The sequence below is a fragment of the Triticum aestivum genome, chromosome 7B (assembly GCF_018294505.1).
Source record: "Triticum aestivum cultivar Chinese Spring chromosome 7B, IWGSC CS RefSeq v2.1, whole genome shotgun sequence".
In the NCBI taxonomy this organism is placed as follows: domain Eukaryota; kingdom Viridiplantae; phylum Streptophyta; class Magnoliopsida; order Poales; family Poaceae; genus Triticum; species Triticum aestivum.
Genome location: NC_057813.1, coordinates 383657540 through 383672683, shown reverse-complemented (window position 1 = coordinate 383672683; position 15144 = coordinate 383657540). Strand labels below are relative to the sequence as shown.

General features: G+C 48.6%; 1 protein-coding gene across 1 annotated transcript; it reads right to left on the bottom strand.

Annotated features, from left to right (window-relative positions):
• Positions 1-7138: 7138 nt before the first annotated feature.
• Positions 7139-12615, bottom strand: LOC123157215 (external alternative NAD(P)H-ubiquinone oxidoreductase B2, mitochondrial). Its single transcript, XM_044575470.1, has 10 exons — positions 12345-12615; positions 10523-10778; positions 10002-10208; positions 9513-9763; positions 9103-9319; positions 8913-9017; positions 8255-8527; positions 8027-8148; positions 7635-7754; positions 7139-7526 (listed from the first exon to the last, which is right to left on the bottom strand). The coding sequence occupies exons 1-10, from the start codon at positions 12434-12436 to the stop codon at positions 7439-7441; spliced, it is 1731 nt and encodes a 576-aa protein (XP_044431405.1). The 5' UTR covers positions 12437-12615; the 3' UTR covers positions 7139-7438.
• Positions 12616-15144: the final 2529 nt, after the last annotated feature.

Here is a 15144-nt window from a genome sequence, read left to right as displayed (position 1 = left end):
GAAGCTTTGTCAGACGTCCAGTTCAGCTTTGTGGGCTTGTAGGGCCAGTGCCATCCAGTATGAGGTGGTGCTCGTCCCGGCTCATCGCACAATGACCCGGAGTGCAACGGGCGATGGGCCCAGACCCCGGAGTGCTTAGGAGGTAGACCGACGGGGACCTCTCTGCTGAGCCTAGGTAGGGCTGCGACGTGTTGATCTTCCGAGGCCGGGCATTGACCCTAGAAAGGTGTGTCCGGCCAGAGTGATCAAACGTGTTGGAAAATGTGGTGCACCCCTGCAGGGAAGATTATCTATTAATAGCCGTGTCCATGGTAACGGATGTTCAGACTTATATCCTGATCTTATACAACTACAAATGGATACTTGAGATATGTGTCTCCGGGATTGCTTTCTCGCAGGGAGTCGAGGAAGGATCTCTGGGCATTAATGTACAACATGCTTGTTAATTATAAACTGCTATTCTTTACTCTTCTACATGCTGCAAGATGCTCGGAGCTGCATGAAGATGCTAGTCTTTGATAGGCTAGGCTTTCCCCCTCTATTCTAGCATTCTGCAGTTCAGTCCACAGATACAACCCTTCCATTTGATACAAATGCATACTTAGTATAGATCTGATGCTTGCGAGTACTTTGGATGAGTACTCACAGTTGCTTTGCTACCCCTTTTCCCCCTTCTTTCTTCTTTCCGGTTGATGCAACCAGATGGTGGATCCTTGGAGCCAGATGCCACCGCCGACGGATACTACTACATGGAGGCCGCCGAAGACCAGGAGTAGTTAGGAGGTCCCAGGCAGGAGGCCTTGCCTCTTCGATTGTGTTGCTTTTGTGCTAGCCTTCTTAAGGCACCCTTGTTTAACTTATGTCTGTACTCAGATATTGTTGCTTCCGCTGACTCTTGTGTATCGAGCTATGTATTCAAGCCCTCGAGGGCCCTGGCTTGTAATATAAAGCTTGTATTATTTTGATTTGTGTCTAGAGTTGTGTTGTGATATCTTCCCGTGAGTCCCTGATCTTGATCGTACACATTTGCGTGTATGATTAGTGTACGGTCTAATCGGGGGCGTCACAGTACTTCTTCTGGGTGAGAGCCAAACTGCCACGAGACTGATGAGCGACTTCAATACCCAGGAAGAAATGAAGCTGTCCCAAATCTTTAACTGCAAAATCACGACCATGCGCAGTCACAAGAGCATCAGCGGCCGTCGGAGAGGAGCTAACGAGGACAATATCATCCACGTACACAAGGAGGTACATGGTCACACTCGGTCGCTGAAACAAGAACAGTGAAGTATCAGTCGTCGAAGGAATGAATCCATGAGTGCATAAAGCTGAAGCCAGGCGAGCATGCCAGGCACGAGGCGCCTGTTCCAGTCCATAGAGAGCTTTCGTCAGACGACAGAGGTGATAAGGTTGAGTGTGATCAACAAATCAATGTGGCTGCCTCATGTAAACCTCCTCTTCAAGCAGTCCGTGTAGAAAAGCGTTCTGCACGTCAAGCTGGCGGAGAGACCATTCACGAGAAACTGCTAAAGGCAGAAGAAGTCGAATAGTGGTAGGCTTGACAATGGGGCTGAATGTATCCTCATAGTCCAGTCCCTGATGCTGTTTAAAACCCTTAGCCACAAGACGCGCTTTGTAGCGCTCAATGGAACCCTTAGCATGGATGTTCACATTGAAAACCCACTTTGAATCGATGATGTTGACATGAGACGGAGGTGGAGCAAGTGTCTAGGTCTTATTCTGCATAAGAGCATGATATTCTTGTTCCATAGCAGCCCTCCAGTGTAGGATACTCATAGCGGCTTGATAACTGCGTGGTTCGGCGGTTGGATCATCCACAGCATGAGCCAGACAAGCAGCAAGGTATGTGACCATGTTGTCGGTGCGCTCCTTGGGACGAACGATGCCGCTGCGACTGCGTGTGTGTGGATGCCGCGGAGCAACGACACCGGAGCAGGCGGGGCGTCCGGAGCAGGCGAGGTGTCCGAAGCAGACGAGGCCGGTCCAGTGAACTCCGGTGAAGAGGGACCGGGTGACAGCGGGCCGGGAGACGACGAACTGGGCAACGTGGGCCCAGGCAGCCTGTGAGTCACTACAGGCCCAGGCGAAGTGGGCGGTAGTGACGCCCGCGCAGATGGCGGGGGTGACGATGGAGGGCAGGCCAGGCGAGGATGCGGCGATGTAGACCGCTCCGTCACGGACTCCGACCCAGCCATAGTAGCCGACGCAGGCTCTGGCCAAGTGGTAGATGGGGCTCCCGAGGCGGGGTCGAGGGCAGGAGGCGGTGCATGCACAAGCACCGGCCGATCGACGTGCGCCACGGGCGACATAGTAGGTCTGTCAGGGAGAAGTTCCAGGCGAGCTCCACGCCCAGTTCCTGCACCATGATTAGGTAACAACACAGGCGAATATGCAACATCTTCAAATTGGTCAGAAATAAGAGGAGATGAATGCATAGATGGTGCTGTAGTGGATGACTAAGGCATGACAGAAAAAGGGAAGAAATTCTCATCGAAAACAACATCCCGATATATGTAGACTCGATTAGTTGGGACATGGAGACACTTGTAGCCTTTATGGAGAGAACTATACCCCAAGAACACACACTTTTTGGAGTGAAACTCAAGTTTGCGATCATTATAAGGACGAAGATGAGGCCAGCAAGCACACCCGAATACCTTGAAAAAGGCGTACTCAGGAGTTTCATCCAAGAGAAGCTCAATAGGAGTTTTCATATTAAGAACACGAGTAGGTAATCTGTTAATGAGAAAACACGCGGTGGCAAAAGCATCACTCCAAAAGCGAAAAGGTACAGAAGCATGAGCAAGAAGTGTGAGGCCGGTTTCAACTATATGGCGATGTTTGCGCTCAACAACGCCATTCTGTTGATGTGTATGTGGGCATGACAAACAATGGGAGATCCCAAGCTTATTAAAGAAAGTGTTGAGGTTGCGATATTCGCGCCCCCCCCCCCAATCTGACTGAACATGGATAATTTTATGCTTGAGTAGACGTTCAACATGCAATTGAAACTGAATAAATATATCAAACACATCAGATTTGCACTTAAGAAGAGAAAGTCATGTGAAACGACTATAGGCATCAACAAAACTGACATAGTAGTTGTGACCACTAACAGATGTTTGTGCTGGACCCCACACATTAGAAAACACAATTTTAAGAGGACTCTTTACTTCTCTAGTAGATGAAACAAAAGGTAGCTGATGACTTTTGCCTTGTTGACAGGCATCACACACGGACATCTCTTTATTGCTATACTCTAATGGCAGCTCATGGCGGTGGAGTATGTGGCGAACGATGGGTGTGGCAGGATGACCAAAGCGAGAGTGCCACTGGGAAGGTGACACACGAACACCGCTGAAGACGCACGGGGCGGATGGATCCTCCAAACGGTACAAGCCTTGGCTCAAGCGGCCAGTAAGCAGAACATCCCGGGTTGCTCGGTCCTTAACAAAAAGATTTAAAGGGTGAAATTCACATAGGAGATGATTATCAAGGGTGAACTTAGGACAGATAAAAGATTACGAGTCACTGAGGGAACCCGTAAAACATTACGAAGCTGGAGCTGCCTAGAGGGATGACTAGTTAAAAGACATGCTTGGCCAATGTGAGAGATGGGCATACCTACACCATTGGCGGTGTGAACCTGATCGTGCCCGTAGTAGGGCTGGTAGGTGGAGAGTTTGTTGAGATCGTTGGTCATGTGATCCGTGGCACCTGTGTCCATGTACCAGGCTGGATCAACAGGATAGGATGGCGTGTACCCCTGGTCGACACGCGGGTCCTTGCCCTTGGCGGCGATGTGGGCGGTCGGGGCTGCGGCGGGGGGACCAAAGTCTGCCATCACAAAATTGGCGCTCGTTGCCCTTGCCGTCGTTGCCGATGCCAAGGAAGCTCCTCTGAAAGCGGCGATGACACTTGGAGGCGACATGGCGTTCACGACCGCATAGCCGGCATACCACCCGAGTGTTAGGGCCCCCACCCAAGGTCGATGCAGGGGGCGGGGCAGGCTTGCTAGATGACGGGGCAGGGGGACGCTGGCCGCGAGAAGCCCAGAAGGCCGCCAGCTGGGATGTGATGGTGGCGGAGGAGCGACGAGCCTTGGCGCGCTGCTCGGTCAAGAGAAGTCGTGAGTAGTGCTCATGCGGGGGCATCACTGGCTTGGCGTTGTGAACAGCCTCGACGAGATTTTCGTAGTCGGCGTCGAGGCATTTGATGACAAAGCCAGCAAACTCCTCGTGGCTGAGCGGCCGACCGATAGAGGTGAGTGTGTCCGCCAACACCTTCATCTTGTTGAAGTAGGTCGTGGTGGAGGAGTCCAGCTTCTTAATGTCGGCGAGCTCGCTGCGAAGGGCCATCGAGCGGGAGGTAGAGACCTGGGCAAAGGCGTGCTCCAGGGTCGTCCAGGCGTCCATGGAGGTGGCGGCGAAGAGACAGAGACTAGCGATCCCGTCGCCAAGGGAGCCCTGGATGGCAGAGAGGATCGCCTGGTCCTGCTGCACCCACATACGGTGTTCCGGGTTAATGGTCAGGCCGTGTACGATACGGATGATCTGCGGAGGCCATGTTAGCGAACCGTCCGCAAACCCTAGGAGAGGCCGGCTGCGGAGCAGCGGTAGGACCTTGGCGCGCCAGAATAGGTAGTTGTCCGGTGTGAGTCTGATGGCGATCAAGTTGTCGAAGTGGAATGGCCCGACAGGCGTGATGACGCCAGCAGCAGGGGCGGCAGTCGGCGGAGCCGCAGCAGGAACCACAGCCGCGACCGATGCTGCGGGTGGCGGCGCGGGAACGATCGGGATCACGGCCGCGGGTGGTGCCGTGAGCGAGGCCGCGGGTGGCTCCGCGGGCAGCGCCTCCCCCGAGGTTGCCAGAATGACGGCGAGTGTCGAGGAGGATCCAGAGGGGGCATCACAGGCGGCGGCGGCGCGACTGGTGCTGAGGCCGTCGCGGGCAGTGAGAGCGGGATCGGCGCTGAAAGCATAGAGCCGACGGCGGTGGTGCCGAAGAACTGAGGCACCGACGGAGCCAGGGGAGGGCGGCAAGCGACGCGGGGATTGATCCGGAGCTGGCGGCGCCCGAAGCGGAAGTGGTCATGGCGTCGGCAGCAGCAACCCTAGGGTTTAGGGTTTTGGTGGTGCGGCGGCGGCGGGTGGAGTAGAGGATCTAGATTAGACTCGATACCATGTAAAACGTAGGTTTTGGAGAAACTGGCTCAACCCTCCATGGGGTGGCCTATCTCTCTCACACACAAGTCCTATACCAATATGGTATGGATTACACAATAAGGTTACAATACAAAGTCTAACATTCAGCAAAGGGAGAAGTATATTTTTCGTCCCTCAATTCTTTCGAAAGTATAGAAATGGACCCTCAATTAGAAAACCAGCAACCTTCAGTCCCTCAACTTTTAAAACCGGATAAATTTAGTCCCTCATGTCACAACGAGTTGTTTCCTTCGGACGAAAGTGGTTTTGACTTAGCTGGCTAGTGTGGGCCCACCTCATCCACCCATTTTTGTTCACTTTAATTCTTAATGGCAGCCGACATCACGCAACAGCGCCGGCGGCGGGCAGCGAATAGGCTCCAGGCGACTCGGCCGGACGAAGTGCGGTGGCACCATAAGCGACGGCAGCTCAGTTACTGGCTACGCGGCATGACGAGTGGGATGAGCAATGTCCGTCGCTGGTGTACTAGCTAATGTAGTTCTTCCTGCTGTGATATTGTTGTGTAAAGCTAGCCCCGTACTAGCTCATCAATCAGGTCGCGTATAAAGCAAAGCTCTCCTGATGCGCTTCTGGCCGGTGCGTTTGCTGCGTACGTGCGAGTGCATCGACGTGCAGCGTGTCTACTACGAGCGGACCACATCACGCCAGCGCTGCAAGCCACCTCTCGGCGTCCATCAGGCTGGAACCCGGACGGTCGCGCCATCGGCAAAGTCTAACAGGCATATGGCGCAGCCGGCTCGACAGACGCGTGGTGCTACTGCTCTGCTTGTGCACCGGCGAGACGGCGGAGTGGGGAGCGCGACAAGGGCCCTCGGCAACGCACAGCTTCCCCTGCTCCTCAGTTTTTACATTATACCACTCCATGTTAGCGAAAAACCACCCACAATCGCACGAGGGACTAAACTTATCTGATTTTAATAGTTGAGGGACTAACTTTTGCTGGTTTTGATAGTTGAGGGACTGAGTTTTGCTGGTTTTGAAGTTAAGGGACCATTTTTATACTTTTGAAAAAATAGAGGGACGAAAAATATACTTTTCCCTTCAGCAAAACCGTGAAGCTTCCATTTTGCTTGAGGGAATTGATCGAATTTGGGTCTTATTAATTTACGGTAATGATAACTGACAAATGTCAGCTGGGAGGGGATGACCAGCAAACTTTTTTGTGTGGCAACTTTATCTGGTATGGTACGAGATGGCAATCCTGCCGTTTTTGTCGTAAAATTTCTCTTCCCAAAAATTGCAATACGTTTGTGACTGCCAACCCCATACAACTAAACTTGTCATCTAAAACGTTTACAAATACCAACCTTTCCGGTGAACATTCCCAAAAATTGCCATACGTTTCTGGCTGCCAACCCCATGTTTCTGACTGCCAACCCCATAGAACTAAACTCGTCATCTAAAACGTTTGTAAATACCAACCTTTCCCAGTGAACATTCACCAGATATTGCGGTCCTTAACTTATGGACTGCGTCTATTCAGTTTGCCCTTTATTCGGGGGAATTGTTTATCCACCAACGGTTGGTTGTGTTCCATATACCAACTAAACAGTGAATAAATAATGAGAACCACCCAAACCTCCTTGGCAGATAGCAGGGTTTTCGAAGGGGATATTTGAACTGGAACAACTCAAGAGCGTAAACCTTTATAGACTGGAACACTCCGGATTCGTCAACTGCAAAACAACACTCTTAACTTTTCTACATCTTTCTACTACTCCAGTCAACAAACCACCCACTTAACCAGAACTTGGAAAAGGGCAGGTCGACGCCCGAAACATGCAGAGCCAGTAGAAGTTTTGCTAGCAGCAAACATAATTCACGCAAACAGTGTTTCACAGCACAAAATCTGGTGTCCACATCAACAGCATTTCGCATGACAAAATCAGGCCTCCGCACAAACAGGATTTTTCAGAACAAAAACAGGTCCAAACTGGCCCTTTGCATATCTTTGTGGTAAATGGACTACAAAATTAATCTGCGAGTTTGCGCATGCCGCAGAAGTAGAACTCTCGAGAGTAAAAAGGTACAAAGGAATTTTCTCCGTGGAGCACTAGGGAAGTGCAGGGTTACTTTTATTCTTTCCCCGACAAAAAAGATTATATGCATCTGCAAGAACAGACTTGGGTGGAAGGTACCACTACTGGCCTTAGCCTCTGTATATACCGCAAGCAAAATCATATCTCCTTTGACTATATGCCGCTCGAGTCCCTACCGAAGATGAAGCGACGGCCCCAGTCAGATATCACCAGTGCCCTCGTGCGCCAGCTTATTTGTTTGCTGAACTCATATAAAAGAGGAGGGGGAAACCAAGTGTTAAGTTAGATACAAAGGTAGGTGATTGCGCAGTCTGACTTTCTCGTCATCAAAAAGGAAACAGACACTTACGTTGCGTAGACGGAATACCAGAGCCACTGTGAGCTGTGGCCAATGGAGACCCAGTCACCCGGGAGCTGTGCAGCAGTTTGCTCCCCTCCTAATGGAGCAAACTGGCCTAAATGCCTGTACCTGGAGGAATCAGCAAAGCAATAGTATCAGCCAACAGACAAGAAAGAAAATAAGGCAACCAGGTATGAGCAGTTGCACATGCAAGCAGCCTAAATTATTCTGTTATCGACATATTTCGATCTTCAATTTTCTTTTCAACTGCTTTCCGGATTCAACATAATCATTGCTAGCAGTTACTTCACATGAATAACTACAGTGCATTCTTGTCAGAATGAAGATACCAAAATGATTAGGAAAAGAAATGAGCTGACAAATGATGCAAAATAAAGCACCTGAAGGGGTTGAAACGATGACGGCCTTCTCCCCTAATGCGGATTGGTCCTTCAGGATTTTGTTCAGCAGTCTGCATCTTGTTAAAGCATGTCGCAAGATACTGTCCTTGCTGTGCAGCAACCTGACAGAACAAACTAGTTAGAACTAAAAAGCGATGAATTTTAACTCAAGTGGTTGCTTTGGAACTTTGTGCATTGTAAAATTCCAATAGACAAAAAAAGGGAAACCTGAGCTGTTGCAGGTAGATTCTTGACTTGTGAATCCACGAGTGAAAGAGCCTTCTTAAACTCTTCAATGTTCAGCTCTACAGATTCCTTTTCGGTGTCACCTTTGCCAGTTCTTATTAAATCTGCAATTCCGTTCAGTTGCTTGCTCTTCATGTATAGTTTTACTTGCGGATATCTCACGTAGATATCCTCCAGGATGTCTTGGATTTCTTTCACAGTCAAGGTTCCAGATTTATCTTTGTCTGCAACTCTGAATATTTCTGAGATGTCCTCCTGCAAGCATTAGACACCAAGAACATAAATTCCTGAATGGTACCAAATACAATTCGCAAATGATCAACAAAGTCACTATGATGTATTGACATGTAGCTATAATGCACCAAAAAAGGATATGGATACGGTAGCACTGGATGAGTCTAAACAGCTAATATAGCAGTTCAAGTATCCTAGCGAAAGTATTCAACAATACATATCAAATATGTTTGTAGCATTTATGTGAATCCTCATCTACTACATATACAATGAAGATAATCTCAAGAATTTTACTACTAGTTAAATGGCACATAGGGGTTTGAGAAGAAAACCCTTTTCTATCCACATGGAAAATAGGGGAGAATCACAGCACCAAAAGGAACACATAACAAATGATATTGCTTACCATTACTCTCCGCTGGTTTATGGTAGCACAGTCACCTACTGCATAAACATCATCACATTCACGCACCCTTAGCCATTCATCAGTAGCGAGGACACGACGATTAGCCTGTATATGCAGAGAAATGATTCATTGGCTAGCTGAACTGACAGAAGGATACATAGCCAACTCCAAAAGAAAAAGGTCTATATACCTGGCCAATTTGTTTCATGAAGTCCACAACGAATGGGCGGGTCCCAATACCAGTGGACCAGACAGCCATTCCGTAAGGAACTGCAATATCACCAGTAGCTGGATTTTGCATGGTAATTGCATCCTTAGAAACCTTCACAACTTTATATCCAGTTTTTACATCAATGCCATCCCTTCCAAATTTGTCCTCAGCAAAGTTGGTAATTCTTTTGTCGAACCTTTTTCAATGAAGAAACAATTGTTATTTTGTTAGCCTAGGAAGTAATGTTACGTCATATATGAGGTGATGATGTGTTTCCATACTGTTGGGGAGTAGATTACATGAGCAAAAAGGTGGCAACCTAGTGTAAAGCAGTAGGAACTTTCAGTTCATAAAGCATCAAAAGTAAGAGAGGACCGGTATGGCCTTACATAGTCAGTATGTGATCTGCAGCTTCGATCAGTGATATCTTGACAAGATGCTGAATAGAAGGATAGAGCTTGGATAGATCTTCAGTAACAAAATCATGCAACTCTGCCGCAAATTCAACGCCTGTAGGTCCACCTCCCACAACAACAAAGTGAAGATTCTTCTTCCTCTCTTCTTCATTAAGGTATGGGAGGCTTGCCTTCTCAAAGCAGTCCATCACACTCCTTCGGATCTTTTGGGCATCTTCCACTTCCTGTGAATATAATAGGACCATATGAACGGAGCAATAAGGGCAGAAGCTTAGAAACAACTAAAATGCAGTAAGATCATTTAAAAGACTAACATAACTATTAATCTTACACAACATAACTGAATGGTTTGAACCAGGTTCATTCCTTTGTCAGACGTGTATATAAATAAAGCAGATTAATGTAGTTATGGACCTAAAACTGGAGGCAAATTTATTTCATACAAACCATACGAAAGCTTACCTTCAGAAAGTGGCAATTCTCTGTCACACCGGGAGTATTGAATGTGTTAGACCTAGCTCCAACCGCTACCACCAGATAGTCGTAGTCAACTAAGAACTCGCCATTTCCATCAAGATTTGTCCCCATATTTGAGCGGCAGTGAATCTTCTTGTTTGCTGGATCAATCTTGAAGCACTCTGCTTCCCAGAATTTGAAGTCTCCACCTTTCTGTCAGAGTATTAAGAACGAACGTTAATTCATTTGGCACATAATTAATCATCTGACTGAGCTATGAACGGATGTAGTGTTCAAGTATGAAATATGACTATTCCCTAACAGGTCAAACTTGTAGATAATGAACTTCACTATTGGGATTCAAGATAGGTCTTGAGCAAGATGAGCAAGGTCAGGAATTTTGTTGTACCATCGCGAAAACAAACCATTCCAGTATTTGGAGTACATGGCATTCAGGAGGTTGTGAAAGAAGTAAAGGTTCTAGAATTGTTCAACAAGTTCCCTGAAATTTATGGAAGCAATCATACCTTCTCCAGAATCCTACGGATTGGCTCAACAACGCTCCTTGGTTCTACTGTTCCACAGGTAACACTTGGGAGCAAGGGTGTGAATGCAAAGTAGTTCCGAGGTGAAATGACCTGGACATCGTACAGTTTGCTATCAAGATTCCTCAGGAATGTGGTGCCAGCCCAGCCAGTTCCAAGAACCACTACTTTCTTCTTTTTAAATCCTTGGGGCTGGTCCGGCTGAGAGTCCGCATATGCAACGAGGCCTCCTCCACTACTGCAAATTCAGCAGACCAAAAATCAGCAGGTTTGCAAATAGGACAGCTGTTCTAGCAATGCAAAACATTTATAAGTTCTTGGAATTATTCAGCCATCTTAAATGACCTCATTTGTGTGTTCTACGTTGAAGCCGCCCTTAATTAAAAAATTATAATAAGATAGATGTTCTAGTAATACAAAACATTTAGGAGTTTACAGAAGTAATTCTTTTCAAGGAACATCATCAGTGTGTTTTACATCGAAGGCACCGCTTACTGAAAAATATTCTTTAAGTTGTGATTGAATTACATCGCTGCAAACAACGGAAATGTTAAAATTGAACAAGACAAGGACAATATCCATTTTTCCTGAAAAGAGGGAGTGTGCCCGGTCTCTACAAAGACAAGGACAATCATATATGCTCAGAAAATTAATCCTATAGCCCAATCATCTACCATTGGCGTCTTCTTCTATGAAGCTACCAATGTCATTTTTAACAGCTGCACTTCTGTATACCTCATAGCAGGAGAAGTCCATGCCTTGCAGCTTTGCACAAAATACGCATTTTGTGATGGCATTGGATCAATCACAGCCCAAGACTACTTAGACAAGGGACCTCTTTAATTTAGTTCTTTCATACACTCAAAATTAGCATAATACTAACATTTATTTAGAATTTTTTTAGACATTGCAGAGAACAAATAAAAAGCATGTTGCAGCCGAATCATTAACCAAGAAAATCACATTGAAGAAATGTATTATTCAATAAGTCCAGCATTTGCCTAGCAGTCCAATGCCACATATAAAATGGCAATCAGCACATGGCACCAACTCACCAAATCATAATGTATTCACGACCCCGCTCTTAAATATTCCAAGTATTGTTTTATAGAGAATACACACAATTGGTATTAACAAAATACTGAAACCAAGACGAAGAAATCAAGGGCAATTTTTCTTCTTGTTGGCCACATGGACCATGGCAAGAATATTCAGCAGGCATACGAGGTCCACAGCGATGTAGGGGACACATGAGATTCGAGAAGTAGCTGGAAAACGAGGGCCCGGTCGAAACAGGTGGGGAGAAGGATGAGTTTAACTATTTTCTTCCCATTTCATGACTCTATCCTTATATTTTTCCCCTCATTTTCTAGCATTCTGAAATCTGGTAAAACAGAGGTACCCTCTGATGGAGAATCGATCTAGGTAGAGCTATTAGGTGAGCTCTGAATCCCGTTAATACCCAAGGCGATATCGAACTGAGACAAGAGTTTCGGCGGCTCAGAGGATGAGAAACCGCAGCAACCACCGAATATTTCTATAGCGGGATCCCCGAACGAAACGATGAAGGCATCGAATATTATCTTCTTTTTTTCTGAACAAAGAAAAGAAAACCCGAGAAAAATGACAGGACGCTCCAAAAATTCGTGCCCAACATTTGCGTCGACCGCGAAAATGCTGCTGCAGTCTAGCGGCCACACGAGGTATGCAGTGGCAGCAGATCCGATCGAAATCCCCAAGCGCCAGCGCAAAGAGGGAGGGGGGAAATTAGCGGGCGGAGAAAGGGAAAGGAAGCAGGAGGGACCTTGCGGCGAGGACGACGACGAGGCCGGTGAAGGTGGGGCGGTTGTTGAAGGCCCGGGACGCGCTCTCCCACGCGAACGCCGTCCACCTCATCTCTCCTTCTCTCTCCCTCCTCCCCTACGCTTTGGTATTCCTCCGGGGCTCCGGCGATCCTGGAACGTACTACTAGCAGGAGCTGTATAGAAGAAAAGAAATGGCCACCTCGTCCGCCTCGCCCGTGGACTGCTTATATGCTGCGGGTACGCGTCTACACTTTTTCCTCCCGTGGTTGGCGCCGTGTTGGTGGCGGTGCGGCGGGGGGTTGGTGTGACTGGTGGGTGGGCCCGGGCGGAAGGAACATGGGTCGTCAGTTCCGGACCTGAGGTAGACACACGTGGTTGGCATGCTAAAGCGGCCTCGCCCAACGCCCGTTCTCTCCCTCCCTCCTCCCTTTCTATCGGACCGACGGCTAGCGCGAGAGGGATCGATCCTGCCTGCCCACTGTCGCGAACCCCCGACGGCGACACGTCGGTTCATGGTTCGTCCGGGCCAGTCGTCGCATCCGCGCTGTCGCTGTGGAACAGCCGCCTCCAGACTTGTCATTTTTTCCAAAGTTTTCAGTTTGGATTTTTCATTTCTCCCCAAGTTTTAAATTGTAATTCCACTTACGCGAAAGGCAGTGAAAGGCCGGTCATACGGCAGACGAACGCACTGCCGACGTGGTAAAAACAGTACTACTGGCTGATTCCTGACTTGTGTCCCAAGAAGATGGAGGAGTATATTCTCATGTTCGCCTGGCTCCTCTCTTTCTAGAACGTGCATATGGCGCCCCTCAACCGCTGGACAAACAGCGCAGCGGAGAGAGAGAGACGCAGGCGGCGAATCCTACAACGAGCTGTCTGGCTGGCTGGATCCATCCCTTGACGTCCGGGGCAAGAAAGAAAGATTCCAGAGGAACTCCGCGGGCACCGGCAAAATACCAAATACAAGTACAACAACGTACGGGATGCGCCCGCCCTGTTTGGTGGCCTGGCCACGTTCTCCGTGACCGGAAATAGCGTATCTCTTTTCGTGGGGGGCGGGTTTGGCTAGCGACCAAAACCTAGCCGCCGCCGCCAAGAGAGCCATCTTTCCGGCGCCGTTTTCCGGCTGCTCTCCTCCGCCGGCGACCTCTTGGTCGTCGGTCGTGAGGGGGGTCGCCGGATCCCGTGCGTGCGGATCGTTTTTGCTTTAGGTTTAGAGCCCTAATAGCCTAGGTTTTTAGATCGCCCGACGTCTTGGCTTCGACGGCGGCGACGGCGATGCTGAATAAAGAAGCTCCAGGTTCTTCTCCGGCGAGGCGATCGTCTCTTTGCTCGGTGATGGATTTGGGAACCAGTCTGTTCAAGCGGGAATATCGTGGCGGCGACGGCATCCTTGTGGTGGACTTGTGTCTTCGGGCTCCGCCGTTGCGACGACGTCTGCTCCAGCGTCGGCGCGGAGCTTGGAAGGTAGTTCGGGAGCAGATGCAGATTGTGATCTGCATCGACGACATCTGGAAGACAGAACGTGTGCTGAGTTCGTGGTTGATGGATGGCAGGTATGGTTTCCTACTTCGGCGTCTTAGTCGTTGTGGAGTCTTAGATCTGGAGTTCGATAGCGTGTCCGGGGTGTTGCCCCGGTCTGATTCGTTCAAGGGCAATGGCTTCATCTTTGGTGAGCCACTTTGGAGATCCGCAAAGCTGCATATCAGCGATGGAGCCGCGTCGAGCTCGGGTGAGGAGGTGATCCGACATTTTTTTCTTTGGTGGCTCCTGTGGTGGTGCCGGAGGCAAGTGACGGACGTTGGTGTCAAGCTTAGCAAGCTATCTTTTCAGTTTTGTCATGTCGGTCTTTACGTGACTTGTAATTTGATCTTTATGATATGAATGAGACATGTATTACCATGCAAAAAAAAGATGGACGAACACACGCACGCGGAGAGGGAACGTGAATCACAGAGGCAGCAACAACGGCTTCCTTCCTCCCCCTTGACCACCGCCGTTCACCAGCCCGTACGTGACATGCGCCACATGCCGCGCAAAAGAGCTTCCTTGGTCGCCGCCTCGTTGTCAGCTGCCAGCGGTGAGGGAACGGGAAAATATTTGGACTTGTTTCGTTACCTGCATCGTTTCTCGTCCATTTACATACTTATTTCGGAGTTGGGCCTGGTTGAGCAAATGCAGTTCAAAAATCAACACTGCATTTAATTTGGTTGCCTGCATGTTCTTCTCCTACATCGTAACGATGCCTTTACGCATCAGTTTGGTTGCTCGCATTGTATGTGCTCACACAGGAGCACATTGTTTGGTTATGTATGAGCATAGAGTTATGGTCACCTTGTATCCTACCTGATGAGCTTATCAATACTACTACACCTTACACACGATCACATCGAGCACACCAACGCCACAACAGTGCTCTGACGATGAACTGGACGAAGATGATGAAGTTCTTCAGCCCTAACAGTCGATCCACCTTGCCAACCTCAACGTTGTTGCATGAATGCTCTCGCACATACTTGGAGTAAGCATCTTCTGTCGTCTGCCTAGTCTTAAACCCTCCTTTGTGGTTGTTGTCGTTGTACCCTGAAACTTGTTTGTTGCAAGCTTTTCATGAACTGTAAACCCCTGGAACCCTACCTTCGAACACCACATACCACTTGCCCTGGCTGTGCAAACGAGCAATAAGTTCAAGCAATAAGCATTGGAACACACAACAACAAGCAATGAAGAACTCTAGGAGCAAGAAATGGAGCAGAAGAGCATTAGTAAGCATGCATGATCATAGCAAGTTCAACCTAG

What these genes read in the sequence shown, in the direction of transcription:
- LOC123157215 (XM_044575470.1), bottom strand. Translation starts at nt 12,436, where the DNA reads ATGAGGTGGACGGCGTTCGCGTGGGAGAGCGCGTCCCGGGCCTTCAAC. An exon ending in TCATGAAACAAATTGGCCAG is followed by an intron (nt 9,018 to 9,102) that starts GTATATAGACCT and finishes CTGCATATACAG; the next exon opens with GCTAATCGTCGTGTCCTCGC. An exon ending in CATCGTTTCAACCCCTTCAG is followed by an intron (nt 7,755 to 8,026) that starts GTGCTTTATTTT and finishes TGATTCCTCCAG; the next exon opens with GTACAGGCATTTAGGCCAGT.